At 35.4% G+C, this 27,542-nt stretch overlaps 2 protein-coding genes across 3 annotated transcripts in view; both read right to left on the bottom strand.

Moving 5' to 3' along the window:
- Window positions 1–23,717, bottom strand: part of LOC127507679 (neuronal acetylcholine receptor subunit alpha-7) — a 31,407-nt gene extending 7,690 nt beyond the window's left edge. The window contains exons 1-7 of the mRNA XM_051884979.1: window positions 22,968–23,717; window positions 18,388–18,527; window positions 15,723–15,767; window positions 8,304–8,413; window positions 6,651–6,730; window positions 4,422–4,589; window positions 1,638–1,832 (exon numbers count right to left, since the gene is read on the bottom strand). Of these exons, the coding sequence (XP_051740939.1) occupies window positions 1,638–1,832; window positions 4,422–4,589; window positions 6,651–6,730; window positions 8,304–8,413; window positions 15,723–15,767; window positions 18,388–18,527; window positions 22,968–23,022 (793 nt within the window). The 5' untranslated portion in view covers window positions 23,023–23,717. The remainder of the gene's footprint in view (window positions 1–1,637; window positions 1,833–4,421; window positions 4,590–6,650; window positions 6,731–8,303; window positions 8,414–15,722; window positions 15,768–18,387; window positions 18,528–22,967) is intronic.
- A 2,588-nt stretch (window positions 23,718–26,305) lies between these two features.
- spg11 (SPG11 vesicle trafficking associated, spatacsin) overlaps window positions 26,306–27,542 on the bottom strand; it is a 31,169-nt gene continuing 29,932 nt past the window's right edge. For both annotated transcript variants that reach the window (XM_051883892.1, XM_051883891.1), the window contains one exon: window positions 26,306–26,655. In XM_051883892.1, the coding sequence (XP_051739852.1) occupies window positions 26,475–26,655 (181 nt within the window). In that variant the 3' untranslated portion in view covers window positions 26,306–26,474. The remainder of the gene's footprint in view (window positions 26,656–27,542) is intronic.

The following is a 27,542-nucleotide window of genomic DNA, read 5'->3' on the forward strand; positions in this document are numbered from 1 at the left end:
TGACTCAAACTACTGGACTCCATCCAAACACACACACTTACACACTCACTCCATCTCAGTTCACTGTATCTCAACAGGGTTCGTGCTCATAAACACAGACCAGACCTCAAAACACTTCTGGAGCAGACAATACAATATAATACGATAATATTTTTTATTGTCAGACTAAGTCTGAAATCTTTCTTGCATAACAGTATTTATGTTCACAATTACTCAACAAACAATCAACAAACCATCAAACAAATTCTCATTCCTACTGCCTGGAACCTCTAAAACACACAAACACTCACACATCAGGTCAGAACACCCTAGCAACCACATAGCAACACCCTGACAACCATCCATAACACCCTAGCAACTGCATAGCAACACTCTGGCAACTACCCATAACACCATAGTAACTGCAGAGCAACACCCTGGCAACCACCCATAAAACCCTAGCAACTGCATAGCAACACCCTGGCAACCAACCATAAAATCCTAGCAACTGCATAGCAACACCCTGGCAACTATCCATAAAACCCTAGCAACAGCATAGCAACACCTTGGCAACCACCCATAAAACCCTAGCAACTGCATAGCAACACCCTGGCAACCACCCATAAACCCTAGCGAACGCATAGCAACACCCTTTCAACCCCCCATAACACCCTAGCAAATGCATAGCAACACCCTGTCAATGCTTCATAACACCCTAGCAACTGCAGAGCAACACCCTGTCAACCCCCCATAAAACCCTAGCAAACGCATAGCAACACCCATAACACCCTAGCAAACGCATAGCAACACCGCCAACACCCCATAACACCCTAGCAAACGCACAGCAACACCCTGTCAATGCTTCATAACACCCTAGCAACTGCAAAGCAACACCCTGTCAACCCCCCATAAACCCTAGCAAACACATAGCAACACCCTGTCAACCCCCCATAACACCCTAGCAAACGCATAGCAACACCCTGTCAACCCCCACATAACACCCTAGCAAACGCATAGCAACACCCTGTCAAACCCCCATAAAACCCTAGCAAATGCACAGCAACACCTTGTCAATGCTTCATAACACCCTAGCAACTGCAGAGCAACACACTGTCAACCCCCATAACACCCTAGTAACTTCAATATATATATATTCAATATCGAATGTGCTTTTTTTTTTTTTTTTTTTTACATCTACTAAAAACAGTATTTGAGCGGACTGCCAAAAGTTTTGATGCAAAATTCGATAAAATTATTTTAAAATATCGTAGCACAATGCATACAGTCTCACATACTATTCTTCAAAAATAGTATGCATTATACAGCATAGACTGCGCAGTATGCACTACACTGGTATTATAGATGGAGCCAATGACTTTTAAATGCTATAATGTGATACAGGATGTCGAGGGATGCCACACACACACACACACACACACACAGAACTAAGACACCATGAAATTAAGGACACACACTGAGCATTAGACGCTCTTGTATTGCAAAATCAGCTACTTTTGTTTGCTGAATTCAAACCCATTTATCAGCAAGAGCAGACTTTTTCCCAGGAGAAACATCTGAGAAGTAAAAAACCTCAGAAAAAGTCTCCATTTAATCTCACTAATCTTAATAAAGAGATGTGTGTTTTGTATGCGTCTCACCCAGCGATATCTTCTCTCCGGAGTCGGCGGGCAGCAGAAACACCAGCAGCGCGAGAGTGGAGATGAGGACGCATGGAATCAGGAGATTGAGCCCGTAGTACAGCGTCCTCCTCCTCATGACCACGGTGAAGGTGACATCAGGGTACGGCTCCTTACAGCAGTCGTAGAACTTCTCATTCCTCCTGCCTGGAACCTCTACAACACACACACACACACACACACACACACAGGTCAGAACATCCTTGCAACCACATAGCAACACCCCATCAACCCCCCATAACATCCTAGCAACTGCATAGCAACACCCTGGCAACCACACCCTAGCAGCCATATAGCAACAACCTGTCAACCCCCGTAACACCTTAGCAACTGCATAGCAACACCCTGTCAACCCCCCATAACACCCTAGAAACTGTATAGTAGCACCCTGGCAACCCTTCCATAACACCCTAGCAACTGCACAGCAACACCCTGTCAACCCGCATAACACCCTAGCAACTGGATAGCAACACCCTGGCAACCACCCATAAAACCCTAGCAAACGAATAGCAACTCCCTGTCAACCCCCATAACACCTTAACAACTGCCTAGCAACACCCTGTCACCCTCATAACACCCTAGCAGCCACATAGCAACAACCTGTGAACCCCCATAACACCCTAGCAACTAAAGAGCAACACCCTGTCAACCCATCCATAACACCTTAGCAACTGCACAGCAACACCCTGTCGACCTGCATAACACCCTAGCAACTGGATAGCAACACCCTGGCAAGCCCCCATAACACCCTAGCAGCCATATAGCAACACCCTGTCAACCCCCATAACACCCTAGAAACTGCATAGCAATACCCTGCAATTATCCATAACACCCTAGCAAAGGCATAGCAACACCCTGGCAACCACTTATATAATCCTAGCAACTGCTTAGTAACACCCTGGCAAGCCCCCATCACACCCTAGCAGCCATATAGCAACACGCTGTCATAACACCCTAGCAAACGCATAGCAACACCCTGGCAACTACCCATTAAACAAACAGAATAGAATCAAACACAAACATTCCTTATTTATCGCTTTCATTGAATATTATCAATAAACACTTTAACTTACTACAGGAAACCATTTATTTTTTGTCGGGTTTGGTTCTTCTTGGTGAGTTTGCACTTTGCAGAAATATTGTTGTTATGATAAAAGAATTCATGCCCATCAGGATCTTTAGTGCTGCGTGATGCAGAATCAGAACGTCTGAGTGATCGCCCCACTCTTCTGCACACATGAGAGGGGGTTTATTCTCCTGAGGTGGACGGCTACTGTATGCATCACTTTCAGTTACACTGAGGCCCATTAGTCAAAGTTTCATCCAATCAGCAGCCTCGATCAGACCATCACTGATCTCCTGGTGGAAAAACACTGACCTGATCTCCAATAGATAAGATGATCTGCTAAAGTCATTATGAAGGGGAATAGCAACCACTTGAAGTTATTTCAAAGTTATTATATATATATATATATATATATATATATAATATCAGCATATATATAATATCAGCATATATATATATTAATGTTCTTGATCCAAGCCAGAGGATTATAATATGTCCCCAAGTCCCATCTTCACACATGTGCTTTTTGAGGTCAGCTAATTATTGTTCTGTTCATTTATTTTATGTAACACTGAAATGATAGAAACTCTCTACAGCTTCTGGCGCTCATAATCTGCACAAATAATTTTCCGGAAGACAGAAATGTCAGATCCTTATCAGGGCATCATCATGTGAAATACTAATTATTTACAAACGGATGATTTCACATGTAGTTATGAGGGATGGAGAGTGTTGAAAATCTCTGCTTCATCTTTGTGTGTGTATGAAATTATGCATGACAGACACTATTATGTAAAACTTGTTTGTTTTCATCCAGTGTTTCTGAACATCTGCCTCAAATCACACGTCTCACCTAAAACTAAAAAAAATAAAACTACACTCTAAAAAATGCTGGGTTGTTTCAATCCATGTTTGGGTCAAATATGGACAAACCCAACCCCAATATTTTTAAATTAAATTTTTAAACCCAAAGGTTGTGTTTGTCCATATTTGAGTCAAACATCGACCGAAACAACCCAGCATTTTTTAGAGTGTAAAAAATACATATATATGAAAAAATTATTTACATTAATTGGAATAAACTAAATGAAAATTAGAAATGTTGAAGTACTAAAATTACTAAAACTGAAACAAAATTTAATAAAAACTAAATAGACTTTTAAAAAAAAAATATATATATATAAAATGACAAAACACAAATTTATTGTAACACTAAAATATTTTTTTTAGTTTAAGTCGAAGTACTGAAATAAAAATGAATAAAAACTAATTATACATTTATAAAAACTAATATAAATGACAAAAACACACAACAGAATTATTAAAACTGTAAAACTAAAGTTAAAATACATTTTTGGTTTAGTTTAAGCTGAAATAATAAAATTACTAAAATTAAAATAAAAATGAATAAAAACTAATTATACTTTTAAAAAAATTATGAAATGTCAAAATTACTAAAACTAAGCAAATATAAAAAAATATTTAAAATATTAATAAATACTATAATAATCTATTAATTAATAATAACACTGTTCTGGACAGGATACAACAGTAATATCATGTGTTTTTGGGCATTTACCATAGTACTAGCATGGTATTTTTGCAGTATGTTAGTTTACCACATAAATAACATGGTATATGATCATGTTAATCAATCAGTATCACTGTGTGAAACTCACCAACCAGGTCCCATTCGCCGTTAGCGATGTATCCGGTGATATCCGCCTCCATCATCTGCAGGTCCAGAGACCATCCTCCGTACGTCCAGGAGCCGAACTTCAGATCGCAGCGCTGAACGTCGAACGGGAACCAGCGCACGTCGATGTAGCACGTGCTCTTAAAGATACCTTAACATCAGACGCATTAGAGTCAAGTCTGCTTCAGTTCAATACACAGCGATGCCACAGAAGAAACATTTTGGTTCACAAATGAAGAAGGAACCATTTTTTCTTAGAGTGAAGAACATTTAAAAAATCTAAAGAATCTTTTGTGGAATGGAAAGGTTTGATGGATGTTAAAGGTTCTTAATGGAACCATCAATGCCAATAAACAACCTCTATGTTTAACATTCTGTACTTTCAGGCTGAGACTGTGTGTGTGTGTGTGTGTGTGTGTGTGTGTGTGTGTGTATTGATTTCTGTCAGTAGACGAGCGGCTGCTTCCTCACAGTAATTGAAACGACAAGCTAAGAGGTGAAAGTGTGTGTGTTTGTGTGTTTTCCAGGTGACAGGTGAGTTAAGGTCACCCTGAACCCTGTTAACTCCACTAGGGTTAAACGCCACCGCCGCTGTCTTCAGGTCATGACGCAATGATCGTATTTATGAGACGAGCACACGTGAACAGCGCAACAATGTCGCAATGACCTGTGGAAACTCAGGATTTACTTTGAGCCTTGGCTAGGATGATACAAATAAATCAGGACAGGCTGGAGACGTGGTGCTGAGGATGGAAACAGTTTAACAGATTGCCAGAAGTGAGTAGGTACATTTTTATAACCTATTAGACACTTTTTTTGTCAGATGGAACTTTCTGTATTTTGGAACTTTACATTTTTTGGAACTTTCTGTTTATACTTTATATATTTTGGAACTTTAGATATTTTGAGACTATATATTTGGGAACTTTCTGTATTTTGGAACTTTACATATTTTTGAAACTTTATATATTTTGAAACTTTATATATTTTGGGACTTTATATATTTTTAGAACTTTATATATTTTGGGACTTTAGATATTTTGGAACTTTATATATTTTGGGACTTTATATATTTTGGAACTTTATATATTTGGGACTTTATATATTTTGGGACTTTATATATTTTGAAACTTTATATATTTTGGGACTTCATATATTTTGGAACTTTATGTATTTGGGACTTTAGATATTTTGGAACTTTATATATTTGGGACTTTAGATTATTTGGATCTTTAGATATTTTGGGACTTTATATATTTTGAAACTTTATATATTTTTGGACTTTAGATATTTTGGAACTTTATATATTTGGTTCTTTAGATATTTTGGGACTTTAGATATTTTGGGACTTTAGATATTTTGGGACTTTCTGTATTTTGGAAAGCAACAATTAATAAAAACTAAAAAGTCATAAATTCATAAAATAAAGTCAATCTTACAATTGTTATGATAGAAACTGTTGTTATTGTTAACTAAAACTACTATTTTTTTTCACTATTTGAAATAAAGCTGAAATAAAATAAAATATAAGATGAAAAACTTAAACTTAAAAAGCTACATATGTTGCATTAGCAACTGAACTGAAATTAAGTTGAAGAACTAAAATTACAAAAACTAAAATTGAAAAAAAAAAAAATTAAATAAAATAAAGCACTTTACACTTAACAATAACTTTCCATTAACTTTAACAATGACCAATACATTTGTTACATTATTTATTAATCTTTTTTATGTTAGTTAATAAAAATACAACTGTTCAATATTAGTTCATGTTAGCTCAGGTCCATTAAATAATATTAACAGATACAACTTTTGATTTTAGTAAATGTTGAAATAAACACTAACTTATATTAGTAAATGCTGTAGAAGTATTGTTCATTGTTAGTTAATAATGCAGTCAACTAATAGTAACAAATGAAACCTTATTGTAAAGTGTTACCAAAAAAAAAATGAATAAAAATGACACACACACACAACAAAATTACTAAAAACTTAAACTAAAATTAAAATGAAAACTTATGAAAACTTTTAAATATATATATATATTTTTTTTTTTAGAAAATTTACATATTGAATTTAACGCGCCTGATGTCATCCTGACGTAAATACGAACTACCCAGGAGGACTTGAACACACCATAACTTAACACACCAACATGAAGACTTTATCCCATCATAACAGGCAGAAATGTTGAGTTTTGTCAGTATTTTACCTGGCGGCAGGTACTGACAGTATCCAGAAGAGTTGACCAGCACGTTGGTGTGAAATGTGGCGTCAAATCTCTCATCAGCACTGGAAGAAACAAGAGACGCAAACACAAAGAAGAGGCTTGAATATATGAGAGTTTTCTTTTATGTCACATTTTGATCATAACATCATCCAGGGTTATTATCGTCAACTAAAACTATTAAAAACATTTCTGTATCATTCCCAGATATTCATATTCATAATCATAATAAAGAAGCAGAACACGTGTCCAAACTTTAGACGGGTTTGGAAGTGCATCACCTTGCAACTTTAGTGGGACAAACAGGACTATAAACCACGAGCGGCGTGAGTCTGCAGTCAGCGGTGTAAATCAGAGTTATTTAAGAAGCCACAAAACTGCCAAAGATGACAAAGTCACTGACGCTGAAGCGCAGCGATCAGAGAGAGAGAGAGACATTCAGCCATGACAGCAATTAGAGGCCGAACCCCTCGTTCGCTCAACTTCCTCAGCTCTTTCTGACACACAGAGACAAGCGGAGAAAAGCAGAACGCTGAGATGCATGCTGGGTAATCACATCTTCTATATTGACATAAAACAGAAGGGGGCCGTTATAATCAGTGCGGTCTGATCAGGAGGTAAACCCAACACTCTGTGTATTTCTATTTGAACTGTTTGGTGACCAACATTCTTCAAAATATCTTCTTTTGTGTTCAACATTAAGTTTATTAGTTTGTGTTAAAACTGTGTAATCCAACTGGATGGACTTTATTTATGCAATTCAAATACATCAATCTTAAAGGTAAATATGGGAAGGTCAAAATAAATGAGAAGAGTTGAGAGTTAAAGAGCCGCTGTGAAAATACCGTGCAGCTAATTTGCTCTGTAAAGGTTGAGTGAGAAACACACAGTCATCTCAGTCTTCACTGACTTCCTGTAAATCACTGTAATCAATGCATTCGGAAACAGTTGGATTAGCTATTCCTCCTGGATGGGATGGGAATTGACAGAAATCTGATAAAGATTTACACACTTTCCAATTTTTAAGCTATTTGATGAGAAACATTTGCACAGCTAGACAAAATGATGACGGCCATGTTGTTTTTGGGCTCTTCTAGAAAGTCTCTTGAAGTGACGTTCATCCCAGATATTAAAGCGGTCATGTTGTTTTTGTGCTCTACTAGAACAGGTTTTCATGCTTGAATGTTGATTATTTTCCTCATATTCTCCATTGTTGCAGCTCCTCTCTTCCCAGTCTGTCAGTAACGCTCTGTTTAGTTCCTGTCTCTATGAAGCCCCTCCTTCTGAAAAGCACAATGTGCTCTGATTGGTCGGCTGGAGCAGTGTGTTGTGATTGGTGTTTGGGTAATGTCCCGCCCCTTACCATAAATGCCAGTTATAAAAAAACACTACTAACTAACTCAACCAGGCCCCGCCCCTTTATTCTGCGTATGAATTATTTAAATGAGGAATATTGTGAAGAAAACTCAAAACTACAATGGAGGCGTTTCAGGGAGTTCAGAAACACTGATATAGAGAAGAACTCGCGCTGGAGGGATTCACACAGCAACATTACACACTAAAGAAAGATGAACATGAAAAAAAGCAGAATAGATCCTTGGATTGCTTCCGTCTGGGATCCGGGTTTGGTTCCCGTACCTGTTATACAGCAGGATATCCGGCCTCCAGATGAGGGAGTCTGGGAATCGGACCGTGTTCACGCCGGGATAATCGCTGGTGTTCCACTGCAGATAGTAGTCGCTCCAGTACTACAGGACACAGACATGAAGCTGAATTACTAGTTACAGTCAGCATGAGGGTGAGACACATTTTAGGGTGAACTGTTGCTTTAAGAATGAAAGGTTCAGTACAAAAACCCTATTTTAATCAATTTTAAATGTTTTGAGTCACTATATTGTATATAACACACTCAAAATACATGTTAAATCAAAATATGGATATATCTTAAAAGTTTTATTTTGCTGCAGAATATACTAATTATTATTATACATTAAAGTAATAACATTACAATTAAAGAAGAAAAAGGTTTTAATTTTTATAAGAACTTTACAAGATTATTACAGGTAGGCTTTTGTGTAAATACAGTGACGTCAAAAATTGAGCAGTTATTATATTATATTATATTACATTTTTTTAAAAATATATGAACAAATTAGTTTTTTTTTTTTGGAAAAAAAACTATTTAATAAAAAATGTTTTGCTGAAGATTATAAAATTAAAATTATTATTATATTTCAATGTATTAAATTTATATATAAAATTATATTAGTAATAAACTATTATTATACATTAAAAGTATTACTTTAAACTTAATATAGAAAAAGTTTTTTGGTTTTTAATTTTATAAGAATTTTACATTCTTGATAAGTTTATAAAATTATCCTATGTGGTTCTTTTCCGTAAATATAGTGATAGTACAAAAAAATGTCAGAGTAATTATATTATATTATATTATATTATAGTTGCTTTATGGTTAAACACACTATATTTACATTTTAAAATCAAAATGTGAACAAATTTTTTTTTAGAAAAAAAAAACTATTTAATAAAACAAAAATGTTTTGCTGCAGATTGTAAACTAAAATTATTATTATATTTAAATGTATTAAATTTATATATATTATAAATATTAGTATATATTTATATTATAAATAATAATTCTATTAGTAATAAATTATTATTATACATTAAAAAATAATTTAAACTTAATATAGAAAAAAAAATTGTTTTTTGGTCAAGAATTTTATATTCTTGATAAGTTTATAAAATGATCTTTTGTGGGTCTTTTCTGTAAATCTAGTGATATGACAAAAAATTTCAGAGGTATATTATATTATATTATATTTTGAGTTGCTATATGGTTAAACACAATCCGTTTACATTTTAAAATCAAATTATGAACATAAATGTATAATATTTAATATATAATAAACACAAAAATAGTGATATGACAAAAATTGCACACAGTTATATTATAATATTATGTTATAGACTTATAGACTTATTTAGCAGCAGATTATTAATTTACATTAAAGAATTCTTGAAAAATTTACAAAAACATCCTTGGCTGTTCGTTGTGACAAGACAAAAATTCAAAACAAGTCACGCAGTTTTCTTCATTACAGGGATGGCACATCTTACCCCCCTCTCTCTGTGTATATATTTAAGTCAATAAAGTTCTGGGTAAACGTCTATTGCATTAGACCCCTGACCGGCGGGTCATGTGACGTCTGACATGACTAATAAATGTGATTTGTGCAGAGCAGCGCAGGCTTTAATATCACATCTAATGAAATAATCCATGTCTGCCGTGTGTCTTATTAAAGAGTCTCACATGTGCAGCAGCTTTTGTCTTTGAAAGCATGCTGGGAAAGAAACGCGCAGTTATTTTGAGTAGATGTGGAAGAAAGCGAATGAATCTGTCTTTCTTGGAGACCGTAGGGGCGTTTAATCCCGTTTCCTCAGCGTAACCTCCAGCGAACGGCTGTACGGTTTGTGTTTCTGCTCATTCAGACGTGAATTCAACCTCCCACACGCCACAGATCCGCTTAGCTGGGAGAAAAACACTGGAGTTTACATCTACTGACCAAATTATGTTTACATGAAAACACTGAATATGAGCAGAAGTGATAGTGATACTTGACTTAGCAAACACTGTTAATTACGCCACTGCCAATCAACTTGATAAAACTTGATGACACAAATAAACAAAAATTAATTGTTTTCGGGACTAATATTGCAGTATATATATATATATATATATATATATATATAATTGGGTTTAAGTCAGGGCTCTGGCTGGGCCATTCAAGAACAGTCACGGAGTTGTTGTGAAGCCACTCCTTCGTTATTTTAGCTGTGTGCTTAGGGTCATTGTCTTGTTGGAAGGTAAACCTTCGGCCCAGTCTGAGGTCCTGAGCACTCTGGAGAAGGTTTTCGTCCAGGATATCCCTGTACTTGGCCGCATTCATCTTTCCCTCGATTGCAACCAGTCGTCCTGTCCCTGCAGCTGAAAAACACCCCCACAGCATGATGCTGCCACCACCATGCTTCACTGTTGGGACTGTATTGGACAGGTGATGAGCAGTGCCTGGTTTTCTCCACACATACCGCTTAGAATTAAGGCCAAAAAGTTCTATCTTGGTCTCATCAAACCAGAGAATCTTGTTTCTCACCGTCTTTGAGTCCTTCAGGTGTTTTTTCATGTGTCTTGCACTGAGGAGAGGCTTCCGTCGGGCCACTCTGCCATAAAGCCCCGACTGGTGGAGGGCTGCAGTGATGGTTGACTTTCTACAACTTTCTCCCATCTCCCGACTGCATCTCTGGAGCTCAGCCACAGTGATCTTTGGGTTCTTCTTTACCTCTCTCACCAAGGCTCTTCTCCCCCGATAGCTCAGTTTGGCCGGACGGCCAGCTCTAGGAAGGGTTCTGGTCGTCCCAAACGTCTTCCATTTAAGGATTATGGAGGCCACTGTGCTCTTAGGAACCTTAAGTGCAGCAGAAATTTTTTTGTAACCTTGGCCAGATCTGTGCCTTGCCACAATTCTGTCTCTGAGCTCTTCAGGCAGTTCCTTTGACCTCATGATTCTCATTTGCTCTGACATGCACTGTGAGCTGTAAGGTCTTATATAGACAGGTGTGTGGCTTTCCTAATCAAGTCCAATCAGTATAATCAAACACAGCTGGACTCAAATGAAGGTGTAGAACCATCTCAAGGATGATCAGAAGAAATGGACAGCACTTGAGTTAAATATATGAGTGTCACAGCAAAGGTATATATATATATATATTATTGGCAAACACAGATGTTCAAATATATCTATATAAATGTTTTCAATAAGTTATTTCCACATATATTTGGCCATTTTCATATATATTTCCAAATGTTTATATAGATGTTGTGCATATATTTGGGAACATTACTATTTTTAATATTTTTGAAAGAAGTCTCTTATGCTTATCAAGGCTGCGTTTGATCAAAAAAACAGTAATATTGTGAAATATTATTACAATTTAAAATAATGGTTTTCTATTTATATATATTTATATATATTAAAATAATTTCGAAGGATCATGTGACACTGAAGACTGGATTAATGATGCTGAAAATTCAGCTTTGATCACAGAAATAAATTATATTTTAAAGTATATTAAAATATAAAACCATTATTTTAAATTGTAATAATATTTCACAATATTACTGTATTTTCTGTATTTTTGATCAAATAAATGCAGCCTTGACAAGCATTAAAAACATTAAAAATAGTAATGTGTCCAAACTTTTGACCGGTACTGAATATGAAAAGATATAAAAAAATGACAAAAATATATGAGGAAATGTAAGAAAACTTATTGAAAACATATAAATATATTTTAACATCTATTTTAGCAATTTTTTAAATATATTTAAAAATACATCTGATTTTTTTTTTGTTTGATTATTTTTTCTATTTTTATTTTTATAAATATTTTCCTTTTTTATTTTAGTAATTTTTAGCAAGTATCACTATCACTTTTGCTCATATTTAGAGCTTCCATGCAATCTCCACTCATCATTTTCTCAGAAGATAAAAACAAAAAAATATATTTAACGTCTGACGTTTCAGCTTTATTTTATATAATACAGATCTTCTTAGACACCGTCTGGATGACATTCAGCGGAGGACAGACGTTTGTAGGGTCCCTGAGGCCTGGTGGTTTGTTCTGTCAGCTGTTTTTCCTCTAAACATGCGCTCATATTTAATCAGCTGTTATCTGTGCTCTCTGCAGGAGAACAGCAGGATGCCCTCAGTCTTCATGAAGACTGGAAGCCGCTAACACAGCAAACTCTCTGTAATCTCTCTCTGTCGCTTTCCATTCATGCGTCGCAGGTTATTTCATACCCTGAGCGATTCCTCACACGCAACACGCCTTTATGAATTCACCCTCGGCATAAAATACTCTTTAATCAATGTTTGCTCTTCTGTGCTCTTTAAAAAACGCCTCAGTTCATATATATATATACACGCCGTTTTTGTGTGTGTCCCTTTAAATGCAAATGAGCTGCTGCTCCCGGCCCCCTTTCCAGAAGAGGGCGGAGCTTTAACAGCTCGTGCTTCGGTCGCTCAACAACAACAAAGCTGGAGAATCTCACGCAGCCAAAATGAGGATTGTCAGTAACGGTGTTCAGCCTTACATTGTTCAAACCGGAGTCGACACTGATGGAGAGACTCAGGAAGAAGTTACAACTTTTAGACGTTTCTGAATAGTTAATGGATAAATTTATGTAGTTGCTGTGGAGTTGATTCAACTCATCGACTAGCATGTGCCGTCATGTTGCAAAACCCGTATGGACGCCCACTATACATAGCGTACCTGTTCGCCAAACAGAGTCATACACACCAGGCAAATTTTTATGATTGCTATCAAATGCTGTGAATGGTCTAATATTTTTTCCAAAATATCGCTCGGACAGAAATGCTACTTTTTTAGCTTGCCAGGGTCAACTTGCAGGCTATCCAAGCTAACGAGACTCTAAATAGAAAAAATGAGCCGCTTCCTGAGTCTCTCCATCAGTGTCGACTCCGGTTTGAACAATGTAACGCTGAACACCGTCGTCATTTTGGCTGCGTGAGATTCTCCAGCTTTGTTGTTGTTGAGCAGTCGAAGCGTGAGCTGTTAAAGCTGGCGTTAGAACTGGTACACCGTTGTCGCTTGTGAAAACAAAATGGCGGCGCTGTGGGTGGAAACATGCAGATTAAGGGGCGGTGATATTATAATAAGATCCCCTTCCTACTAGTAGAGCGAAATCTGAGCGGCTCGTTTTTTCTCATGCTTGCAGAGAAAGGCTTGCCAAAGCAAAGTTACTGGGTTGTCCTTTTTCACGTTTTCTGGGTTGGTAGATGCACCAGATTATAGCACTTAAACATGGAAAAAGTCAGATTTTCATGATATGTCCCCATTATTCAAATATATTTTAGCTTACATAGAACATTTTATTTTAAATACATACAGTATTTGAATTTTTATTTTCAATATTTTTTGACTATATTCTACATATCTGGTTATGGGCAAAAAATTGAAAAGAAGAACTAAAAATAAATAAACAAACGAGAGTAAATGTTTGTAAATGTCGTGAGCGAATCCATGCTGCCTTGGAGCTGCAAGTGTACTATTAAGAGCTTTCTGAACAGATCCTCTCCACACAGAAGCTAATAAACTGTAATAGTATTTATTGAACACTGTCTCATTTGCAGTCTGTTTTCTTTGTTTAACGGAGCCAAATCCTCTGGACTCGACGGGAGCCAGACATCAAGACCGTCTGAACATCTACTCCAGTGTTTGATTTTGGTTTCGATTGTGTTCGTCCATCCGTCTCCTCCGGCCTTCATCTGGTCAGTAATGATCTCTGATAGAGACTTTAATTTTCCTAATGTAGCCAAACGCAGACGGAGCTGTACTGTAATCCAATATGGGTCGAGCTGCGATGAAGAATGAATAAAGTGGCACGAGTCCAGCGCTTCAATATCTACACACACCGGCTGATATGATATTTAATATACTGTAGGGCTAGTTGTCACACACATGGCTTAAATGTTTCCACACATGACAGTAGGACAAAACTTAAATGTATTTTAGGGCTGTTGATTTAACGCGTTAATTTAATTAATTAGTTATGGGAAAAAATAGTGCTTATAAAAACCCATTAAAGATATAGTTTACACAAAAATGAAAATTCTGTCAACATTTACTTGCCTAAAAGTTTATGTGTAATAAATTCTATGTTGAATCACATAAAACATTTCTTTCTAAAGCTACTTTTTCCAGTGTTTATTTGATGCTTTACACAATAATGACTTTAAATCTTTTAGGGGTAATTTCTCATCCAAATTTGATGTGCGATTAATTAATCGCCACATTGTGTAATTAATTAGATTAAAAATTTTATCGCTTCACAGCCCTAGTGTATTTACTAGTTGTCATATCAATACTATATAGAGAAAAAAAATATGTGTTAAAATTAAAAAATCTTTGGAAGATATCACTGAACATTTACATTTTTATCTAGTGTTTATTCAAAACCTACGGAGCCCCGCACATGACATGCAAGAAAAAAAATTAAATCGTGCTCACGATTTACTAATTCGTTCCCTCGATTTATAAATCATGTGCATGATTTATAAATCAAGGGAACGAAATAGTAAATCGTGCGCACGTTTTAGTAAATCGAGGGAACGAAATATAAATCGTGCGCATTTAGCCTACGATTTTTTTCCTGCATGTCATGTCCGGGGCTCCGTAAAAAACAGACAAATGTGCTATTATTTTAATCTCCGATCTAGCGTTCAGTAAGATTTTATTTATTTAATACTTTTATTCATCAAGGATGCATTATATTGATCAAAAGTGACAGTAAAGACATTTATAATGTTCTGTTTGAAATAAATGCTGTTCTCTTTTCATCAAAAAATCCTGAAAAATAAAATAAACCGTTTTCATCATTGATAGTAATCATTAATGTTTCTTGAGCAGCAAATCAGCATATAAGAATGATTTCTGAAGGATCATGTGACACTGAAGACTGGAGTAATGATGCTGAAAATTCAGCTTTGATCACAGGAATAAATTACACTTTACTATATATTCACATAGAAAACAGCTGATTTGAATTGTAAAAATATTTCAGAATTTTTACTGTATTTTTTATTTTTGAGACTTCTTTCAAAAACATGAACCCTCTGGTCCTCTTCGGTCAAAAATGCATACCTGTTCATTTTTGTTACATTTTTATTGAATTTTGCTGTTATGTGTAACAAAATGTCCACCTCTGTGTTCAGGTTTGACTGTAGTAAAATTCATGCAAAAACTGACACTTGAAATCAACATTTCAAACAAAAAAACATTTTGAGGGTCCGGTCATTTTTGACCGTGAAGAGGCCAAGTGTGACTCCTAAACGAAGAGGGCCAGAGGGTTAAACAATCTTAACCTTTGTCCCCAAACGTTTGAACGGTGTATCATCTGATATGCAACATGACCACAGTTATTATTCTGTGAATACATCTGAAATGCTGTTTTACCAGTTGAAGCCAGATGTTGGTTGTCAGAACCTGGTTCTTCTCATCCTGAAAATAAAACACACGAGAAAACAGACGTCATCTTCAAATGCCATAAAGCGCTTGAGATCGACTCTAAATGTCAGAGAGATTGCTTCTTACTTTACAGGTTATTTACGGACCGGATGAAATTCATGACTTACTTGAGCACAGGAAGAGATTGAGAATGTAGATCGTCTGATATCATTATTTTATTGCTTGTACTTCTTTACTGTAAAGTGTGTGTTTGATTATTTTCTGGATCTCAGTTGGACGTTTGATGAGAAAAGCAGTGTGATATGAGCAGGTGTCATGGCATCAGGTGTATTTTTGGGACAGGCTTTCAGAAATAGCAAAAAACAATCACTGCAAATCACCAACGCAACCGGATCAGTGCCTGTGAAATCTGCATGAAGCTGGGTTGCAAATTGCTCATAATAAAATCAAACTAAAAGGTTGGAAGACTTAATGGTACATCAGGAATTAGAAATACTGCATGGCATCTGAATGTCAGATGGATGGGTTCAGTTGTGGCTCTTTCTCTCCCCTCAAAATGGATTTTCTTATCCATCAAACGCTCCATCAGAGAGTGGAAACAGCCTTAATCAAAGTGTGTACTTCCACCTGGTGCCAAATAGATGCTAACATCAGTATCTGACAACACATCAACAGAACATTAGCACTGACACTGTTCATCGCTGTCATTTACACAACACAAAAAAATATAGAAAAAAATAAATAAATAATTTTGAATAAACACATTAATATAAAATAATTTCTGGTAAAAATTCTGGTAAAAAAAATTAATATTTTTAATAAATAAATAAATATAAAATAAATTTAAATAAATATAAAAATGTTGAAAAAATATAATTTTTTAAAATAAATGTATATACAAAAATTTGGAGAATAAAATAAATATATATAAAATTTTAAATAAATAAATATAAAATGCTGAATAAATAAATAAATTCAGGTCAATACATATAAAATAATTTTGAATAAAATGAATATGAAATAATTTTGGCTAAATAATTTAATGTAAATAAATAAATAATAAATAAACAAAAAATGCAATCCTAAAATTAAGTTATATTAAGACATATTAAATAAAATATAAAATAATTTCAAACTAAACAAATAAATGAATAAAAAAATATTAATAATTTCAAATAAACATTAATATAAAATAATTTAAAGTAAATAAAAAATAATAATTTTGAATAAATAAATAAATACAATTATTTTATATACATTTAAAAATGCTGAACAAATATAAAAAAACTTTTAATAAAATAAATAAATAAATAAAGTATATATAAAACGTGGAATAAAATAAAATGAATAAAATAAACATGCTGAATTCAGGTAAATAAATATAAAATAATTTAAAGTAAATAAATAAATTCAGGTCAATGCATATAAAAAACATTCCAAATAATTTTGAATAAATAAAGAAATATTAAATAATTTTGGCTAAAAAAATGGCTAAATATAAAATGATTTCAAACAAACAAACACATAAATAGATTATAAATATAAAATAATTTTTATAAACAAAGAAATAGTAAATACTTCTGGCTGAATAAATAAATATAAATAATAAAAATAAAATACAAAAAAATGTAAAATGAAGTTAAGTTATATTATATAGAGAATGAAGTGATGGTAGTTTGTTTGTGAGGTGGTTAAACACACAGCTGTTGAATCAGATGAAAACATCTGCCATAACGCAGCTGAGATCTCCAGCCATCACACACACGCTCATCCGAACACACACACACGTCACGGTTATGGTCTGCAAACATTACAGCATGCACACACGCACACACACACACACACACACACACACACACACACACACACACACACACACACACCCCGTCATCCAGACTCAACCGAGTGAATCCCAATGTTTGCCAGCAGTTCAAACCTGAGCAAATGTGAGTTATCATTATCATATTAGCGTGAGCTCTTTAAACACAGGCTAGCAGCCAATATTAATGAGTTCACATCATAGTGTGGCGAGCAAACTCATTATGCAGACGAGCGCTGGAGTGAGACAACAGTGAGCGATAGAGAGAGAGACGCGAGACCTTCTCCTCCACGAGATCCAGTTCAATTAATTCATTAATATTCAAATTCACTCTCAAACACACAGGGTTTCCTCAGACACCAAATATATTATATTGCCACCAAAAGACCATTAAAATGACATCTATTGGATTTTCTTGTTGGATTCCTCAATTTTAAGTCTGTTAAATGACTAAATGTAAATAACACAAGTCTTAGTTGAAATAATCTATAAAATATAAACATTTTTGTAGTGATATCGGTCTGACGCCACAAGCCAAACTGCTCAATTCCAATTATCTATTCATATCTGATATTTTTGTGAGGTTGTTTGGACTTTCTGTCTGAAATAAATGCATTAGGATTAAATCCACATATTCTCTGCATTTCCGCTGACATAATCAAGGCCAAGTGGGAGGGGCAAAATAATATCAACCAATAACATCATAGCACACTTTTCACCATCCAATCAAACCCTGATGTATAAAATCAAGTCCTGTCCTAACTTAAATGTGTTGTGATGAAGCATGTGTGTGTGTGTGTGTGTGTGTGTGTGTGTGTGTGTGTGTATACTCACCACGTCCATGATCTGCATCAGACTGAAGCTGAAGCGCACGGTGAGCGAGTGTGAGTCGTTATAGACGGGTCGTTCCAGAGGGTTGTAGTTTCTCATTAAGTCTTTGTACAGCCGCCGCTGATGCTCGCCCTGCAGAGAGACTGACACACACACACACACACACACACACACACACACGTTGGGTTTCCATGTTTTATGGGGACTTTCTATAGACATAATATTTTTTATACTGTACAAACTGTATATTCTATCCCCCCCCCCCCCCCACACACACACACACACACTCACACTCATACCCACACCCACACACTCATATTCCTACTCATACTCACACACTCTCAAACTCATACTCACACTCACACACTCTCATACTCACACTCACACTCACACACTCTCAAACTCATACTCACACTCACACACTCTCATACTCACACTCACACTCACACACTCTCATACTCACACACTCTCACACTCACACATTCTCATACTCACACTTACACACTCTCATACACTCACACACGCTCATACTCACACTCTCACACTCTCATACTCACACTCACACACTCTCAAACTCATACTCACACTCACACACTCTCATACTCACACTCACACACTCTCATACTCACACTCACACACTCTCAAACTCATACTCACACTCACACACTCTCATACTCACACTCACACACTCTCATACTCACACTCACACACTCTCAAACTCATACTCACACTCACACACTCTCAAACTCATACTCACACTCACACACTCTCAAACTCATACTCACACTCACACACTCTCATACTCACACTCACACACTCTCATACTCACACTCACACACTCTCAAACTCATACTCACACTCACACACTCTCAAACTCATACTCACACTCACACACTCTCAAACTCATACTCACACTCATACACGCTCATACTCACACTCACACACTCTCATACTCACACTCACACACTCTCAAACTCATACTCACACACTCTCAACTCATACTCATACTCACACACTCTCATACTCACTCTCACACTCTCAAACTCACACTCACACACCTCTCAAACTCATACTCACACTCACACACTCTCATACTCACACTCACACACTCTCAACTCATACTCACACTCACACACTCTCAAACTCATACTCACACTCACACACTCTCAAACTCATACTCACACTCACACACTCTCATACTCACACTCACACACTCTCATACTCACACTCACACACTCAAACTCATACTCACACACTCTCAAACTCATACTCACACTCACACACTCTCAAATTCATACTCACACTCTCATACTCACACTCTCATACTCACACACTCTCATACTCACACTCACACACTCTCAAATTCATACTCACACACTCTCATACTCACACTCACACACTCTCATACTCACACTCTCATACTCACACTCACACACTCTCATACTCACACTCACACACTCTCATACTCACACCCACACACTCATACTCACACTCACACACTCTCAAACTCATACTCACACACACACTCAAACTCATACTCACACACTCTCATACTCACACTCTCATACCCACACTCACACACTCTCATACTCATACTCACACATTCCTACTCATACTCACACTCTCATACTCACACTCTCCCATACTCACTCACACACTCTCATATTCCTACTCATACTCACTCTCATACACTCACACACTCATACTCATACTCACACACTCTCATACACACACTCTCAAATTCACACACTCTCATATTCCTACTCATACTCACACTCTTATACTCATATTCACACTCACACACTCTCAAACTCATACTCACACTCTCTTATACTCATATTCACACTCACACTCTCAAACTCATACTCACATGCTCCTATTCCTACTTATACTCACACTCTCATACTCATACTCATACTCTCATACTAACACTCACCCTGTCATACTCATACTCACACACTCTCATACTCATGTATCACACTCACACACTCTTGTACTCATACTCACAGTCTCATACTAATAATCACACTCACACACTCTTGTACTCATACTCACAATCACACACACTCACACACACTCTCATACTAATGCTCACACTCTCTCATAGTCACAATCACATACTCTCACACACACTCTCATACTAACACAATCTCATACTCATACACATACAGTCAAACTGCACAAAATCTGACTACATTTCACAACTGCGGTTAATTGTCTGTGTTGACGGTCGAAAGTTTAGATTCACTGGATAATTAGTGGTTGCTTTTTAATTTTTAAATAAATCTCTACCACAAAGTCATTCTAAGTCAACTAGAATTATGATTTTCACCTGACAAATGAAAAAAAACAGTTGAAAACAATCCCATAGACTCTTAGTAGAGACTTGGAGGTGACTCTTAACTTGAGGTAGTAAACCACCTAACAACCACCCACAACACCCTAGCAACCACATAACAACTTGAAAATTTAATAAATACTATTACTAGACTAAAACTCAATGTCATTATGCCTTCATTTTTTATCCAAAAAACTATTCTTGAACTATTTTCAGTTTTAAACCACCAAATCCAGATCCTCAAACTGCCTCTCATCTGGATGAGTTTGACTGTCCTTTCAGTTGTATTTGTGTCTTAAGCATAGGTTTGAAAATGATTACCTAAAAATAATCAAACTCAACTGCTCAATATCTCAGCATCTGTTCAGCTTTGGACTCTTTCGTTAAGCGTACTCAGGACTGATTGGTGAAGCTCTCTCTAGATTGGGCTGCTTTTAAATGAAGAAGCTTTAATTGACTGAGAAGGTTCAATTACACTGACCGTTCCCCGAGAGACCGTCTGACCCGCACATGACACACGGACACACGCATCAGCATTCATACTGCAAAATCAATCAATCTCAGGGTGAACATGCAGCAGTGTTCAATCTAGGAGTTGAGGTCACCACAATGAGAAACACTAGAAGATTCCAGAGACCTCAAACAAGAGAAAACAACAATGACTGTAATCACAGTCAGAACAGGTTTGAGAGCAAAATAAGTCAAAATCGACACTGACATTGCTCCCTCCGTCTTTCTGAAGAGCTTCAGTAGAATCACATCTAACTGAACCTGTTTCTCTGGACTTACTGCAGGATTTCTGTCACAAAGAATGGAAATCAATTGAGATCTTATAGAATCAGGTTATTAAAAACATGATGATCACAGTCATTTTGTAGTAGATCTGTGGGTGGAAACTAACCTGCTTACTTCAGTTCCACACTCTTCAAAACACACACACACACACACACACACACACACACACACACACACACACACACACACACACCCACACTCTCACAGACACACACACACACTCAGTCACACACTCACACGCGCAAACACGCACACACATTCACAAACACTCACACACGAGCGTGCACACACACACACACACTCACGCTCGCACACAGACACACACTCTCTCACACACACTCACGCTCGCACACAGAGACACACACTCTCACACACACTCACGCTTGCACACATAGACACTCACTCATGCTTGCACACACACAAACACTCCCTTACACACAAGCGTGCACACACATACTCACGCTCGCACAGACACACACTCTCACACACACTCACGCTCGCACACACAGACACACACTCTCTCACATACACAAACACTTACACACAAGCGTGCACACACATACTCACACTCGCACAGACACACAGATACACTCTCTCTCACACACACACACACACACACACACACACACACACAGTCACTTACACACAAGCGTGCACACACATACTCACGCTCGCACAGACACACACTCTCACACACACTCACACTCGCACACATAGACACTCACTCATGCTTGCACACACACAAACACTCCCTTACACACAAGCGTGCACACACACACTCACGCTCACACACACTCTCTCACATACACAAACACTTACACACAAGCGTGCACACACATACTCACGCTCGCACAGACACACAGACACACTCTCTCTCTCTCACACACACACTCACTTACATACAAGCGTGCACACACATGCACTCACGCTCGCACGCACACACACACACGGACACACTCTCACGCTCACACACACTCACAATAGCCTATATATATATATATATATATATATACACTGGTGTAAAGATGCACAAATTTTGCAAAGACTGATAAAACATCTGCCTACTGTAGTTTCTAGATAGATAGATAGAACGATAGATAGAACGATAGATAGAACGATAGTTAGAACGATAGAACGATAGATAGAACGATAGATAGATAGATAGATAGATAGATAGATAGATAGATAGTTGGATAACAAAGAGTACTATGGTAATTCCACATCTTTTTGGAACAAGTAACATTTATAGCAGTATGTACAGTAGCCTACATATCATGGTATACGAATGAATGGTCATTTTACCATGGTAATGAATGATACTACAAATGTCCCACAGTACTGCCCCAGTACAATAACATAAACAAAACAAAATGATAAAAACTAAACATTGTAACATAACACATAACATAACAGTGACTGAAAGCCGATTGAAATCTCGTGTTATCCTCACCGTGGATGAGGAGAGCGGCGGTCAGCAGGGACAGAGTCCGGTCGCGGGAGCCCATGACTGTCACACCGGTGCAGAAGAGTCGAGCGATCCCAAAACTGCCGCCGAAAGGACTGAAGGAACAGCGAAACTCAGCGCGACGCGCAGCTACAACGCGCTATTACCTCAGTGACGCGGACCGCATGGAGAGACGAGCGCGTTAAAAACCCCGCGCGCGTGAAGCGGAGAGATAAAGCCGCGGGTCCGACAGTGATGAGGCTGAAAGCAGCGTGTGATCTCCGCCTCCCGCGACGCGCCTCTGACTGCGGCTGACGCGACGCTTCACAGCACACGAAGAGTCATGAAGAGCACGTGTACATTAGCCAATCTGGAGAACTGAATAGAACTGGTTAACTGTGAAATTAACAAGACAAAAATACCGAATGCGTACGCGTTTACAGCGAAAGACACTGGAGGGTCCAAACACTTCTGACGGCTGCTCAGAACTTTGTCCAACGTTCTCTCAGTAACGTAACTGAACGTTCGTTCGAATTAGTTCGTTCAAAACGTCAGCGCAAAAACATTTATAGGCTACGTCGTTAATGGAATGTTTTTTTTTTTCCTGAAACGTTTGTTTTAAATGTAACCGCTTTCAGAACGTTCAGAGAACATTCAAAAGCAACATAATGTTTGAACTGAAGAATGATACAATGTTCCATTCGCATTACCGAGAAGATATATTTTTAAAACATTTTAAAAAAGCAGATGTTTTGAACATTCAGTAATAGGGTAATAACTTAATTGGAACGTTAGAAAAACGTTCTTAGAACATATTTTTGTTAGCTGAGTATAATGTATAGCAGTATAAAGACTGTTACTAGAATAAAATAGAATAAAAAAATCAATAAACATGATTACAGAGCATTAGAGGCAGTACATTTGAGCTCTCTGCTGTTTCAGGAGTTTATTTTAGGATCATTAGAGAATATCAGTCTGTGTCAAGAGGTTAAACTCTCTTATAATCTCATCAGAGCCTTCCTTTTTCATAACTCAATGTCTCCTATATCATATTACTGGAAAACCCAAGCTTTAATAAACAATCAGCTACTTTTCTAAAAAAAAGCTCAAGCTTTTAGAGACCATTAATTTCTCTGGAAAGAGGAGAAACTGTTTTAAACTCGTTTTAAAGCTTGTAAATCGTAGAAATATATTGTTTATCTTTTCAAATATCACTATTAAACATGCTCTTATTTTGCATTCTGCTTTTAAATAATCTGAAATATTTTTTCAACATTTAAGTTTTCTTTAAAATGTTTAAAAAATACTAAAACTTAAAACTTTTAAATGTTATAGTTTCAGATGCACAGAAAATTTTGCAATATGCAGTGTAAAATCCTGCTCGGCGTCCTATAAATGCATGGCAATGTAATACAAAGTAAAATATTAGTGTATTTTATATAGCTGTATATACGTGTTGAAATGTAACTGTAAATTTGGTCTGTCTTTAGGGAGGTGTAAATGAATCCTTGAACCACTGACTGTCTCTGTCAGTGTCTGTGTAGCTCAGATCATTCAGACGGTGTTTGCAGTAACAGACACTGATGTAAAGAGCTTCGGGGAAACAGGATCTGGAGTCACAGAGACATCTGCTGCTGACGCTCCATCACTGCAGATCATCAGATGCTCCTCAGGCTTTTACTGGCAGTGTAACAAAACATCGACATGAGTATCATGATGAGTAAGTGTCCTAAAGAGCTTCATTACACTGTAAAAAATGATGTTTTTCCTCAGTGTTTCCAGAAAAAAATATCTAAACATTCTTAAATCAAGATGTATTTACTGGAGAAGAAAAATCACGTGATGTGTGTTATTTTATTACTTTTATTTATTTATTTTTTACCAGTGACTGATTAATCAAGTAGTAATAAAAAATTGCTAAATATTACATTTATATTATACAATAATTTAAAATAATATAAGTTGAAAATATTATTATTTTATTACTTTTCATTTTTATTTCATTTACAAATATTTGACTCCAAAATGACACCATTACAATCACTATATTTAATGGTATTTTAGGTGTATTTATTATGTAATAAAATGTAAAAATATTTTTTTTACCTTAATGTTTAATTATATTGACATCGCTGACCAATTACAATCAAGCAGTAATAAAAAATACTATATTATATTTTATTATGTTGTATTATAATGACACTGACCAAATGCAATCGAGTAGTAATAAAAATACTATATTAATAAAATATATTTTATAATGTTTAATTATGACACCACTGATCAATTACAATCAATTAGTAATAAAACAATTACTATATTAATAAAATATTATATTTTATTATGTTTTATTAATGACACCACTGAATAATTACAATCAAGCAGTATATATTAGTAAAATATTATATTTTATTGTTTTATTATAATCACACCACTGATTAATTACAATTAAGTAGTAATAAAAATTACTATATTAATAAAATATTATATTTTATTGTTTTATTATGACACCATTGACCAATTAAAATCTAGTAAAAATTACTGTACTAATAAAATATTATATTTTATTATGTTTTATTAATGACACCACTGACCAATTACAATCTATTCAAAATTCCTATATTAATAAAAATATTATATTTGATTGTTTTATTATTGACACCACTGACCGATTACAATTTAGTAATAAAAATTACTATATTAATAAAGTATATTTTATTGTTTTATTATAATGACACCACTTATCAATTATAATCAAGCAGTAATAAAAATACTTTTTTAATAAAATATATTGTTTTATTATAACAACACCACCAACCAATTATAATCAAGCATTAAAGACATTCAATATTAAGTCTTATTTTCTGAAAAATTAATCAAAATTAGGTTTGCTAAAAATAAGAACAAATATCTGCCAACAGAGTCAAAAATTAATCTTGTTTCCCTTTGAATTGAGTTTATTTTTCTGACTGGCAGATGTGTGTTCTTGTTTTAAGCACAAACTCACTTCATTTTGATCAGTTTTCCAGTATACAAGTCATAATATCTTCAGTCATTTTGTTTCTCCAGTAAATGTATCTTGATTTAAGAATGTTTAGATATTTCTGCTGGAAAAAATGAGGACGAACATCATTTTTGCAGCATATATGTCTCCACTTTTAACTTCAACACTAAAAATGAGTCGAAAGTGCATAAAAATATGCTTTAATCGCTCATTCCAGCATCAAACACGTCGAGACCTCGTGCAGCCCCATTAACAGCAGTTAAACACGGTATTTTACCATGTTAATGCGGTAAAAACTTGATGCAACTTCAACACAAGGACATAAACACAGACGTCTGAAAATGGTCAAAAATAGTATTTTTACTGGAAATTTAGTTTTGATTTGTGTACATATTCTTACATATTCAAGTCATGGTTAGTTTTTTTACAAACACTGCATTGGTTGTGTTCACACAGAATAAAGCGTGTCTAAGGCGGGCGGAGCGTCAGGTGCCCAGCCGGTCTGTGGGTCAGGTGCCCAGCCGGTCGCTCAGATAGCTGTTGCTCCTGGAGTCCTGCAGCAGCATGTTGGCCACGTCCAGGAACTTGTGCTCATAAGCCAGTTTATAATGCGTGTAAACGTCCTCGCAGTGAGACAGAAGCTTCTTCAGATTCTGACTGGAGCTCGCCGGAGCCTTCTGATGACACATTCTGACAAACACAAGAGTTAAAACACTGAATATAACACAAAAATATGTTCTAAACAACTCCAGATAGACATATGAAATTAAAAAAACATATTTCTGTGAATGCACACAGAGACAAAACTCTTCAAACCGATGTCTAGACTGAATGTTTTATATAACATTTTTATATAACAACTAATGAATAAATGTACAGACCGTGTGAAACAAATCAACTTTGGCTACTTAAATAAATATTATTATATTAATGAAATGATATTATAAAATAAATACAATATTTGTGTTGAAATTATTTTAATATTATAATTATGAATTTTATTATAATTATGAATTCTATTATTATTATTATTTCTATATACATTTTTTTTTATCCACAATGACACTACTGACCAATTACAATTAAGCAATAAAAATTATTATATACATTTTTTGAATTAAAATGTTTTCATTGTGCATTATTTATCTCATTTACAAATATTTGACCTTTATAATATATATATATATATATATATATATATATATAATATATAATATTATAATATAAAATAATATTAGAGTTCATTTTTTTTATTGTGGGAGTTACTTTTATTTATTTATTTTTTTACAAATATTTACCTTTATATTACATAATAATATAAACTAATATGCGAGTTAACATTTTTTTATTATGGGAGTTAGTTACTTTTTTTAAATTACATTTACAATTATGAGACCTTTACATTTATTTAATATAATAAAATAAAATAATATTTAAATTAACAATATTTTATTATGGGATAATATTATGATATAATAATATAAATAATTATTTAATGTATTATTTTATCACTTTTATTTTTTTTTATTTCATTAACACATATTTACCTTTATATTTATATGATATAATAATATAAA

This window comes from Ctenopharyngodon idella, chromosome 24 (assembly GCF_019924925.1).
Source record: "Ctenopharyngodon idella isolate HZGC_01 chromosome 24, HZGC01, whole genome shotgun sequence".
NCBI lineage: Eukaryota > Metazoa > Chordata > Actinopteri > Cypriniformes > Xenocyprididae > Ctenopharyngodon > Ctenopharyngodon idella.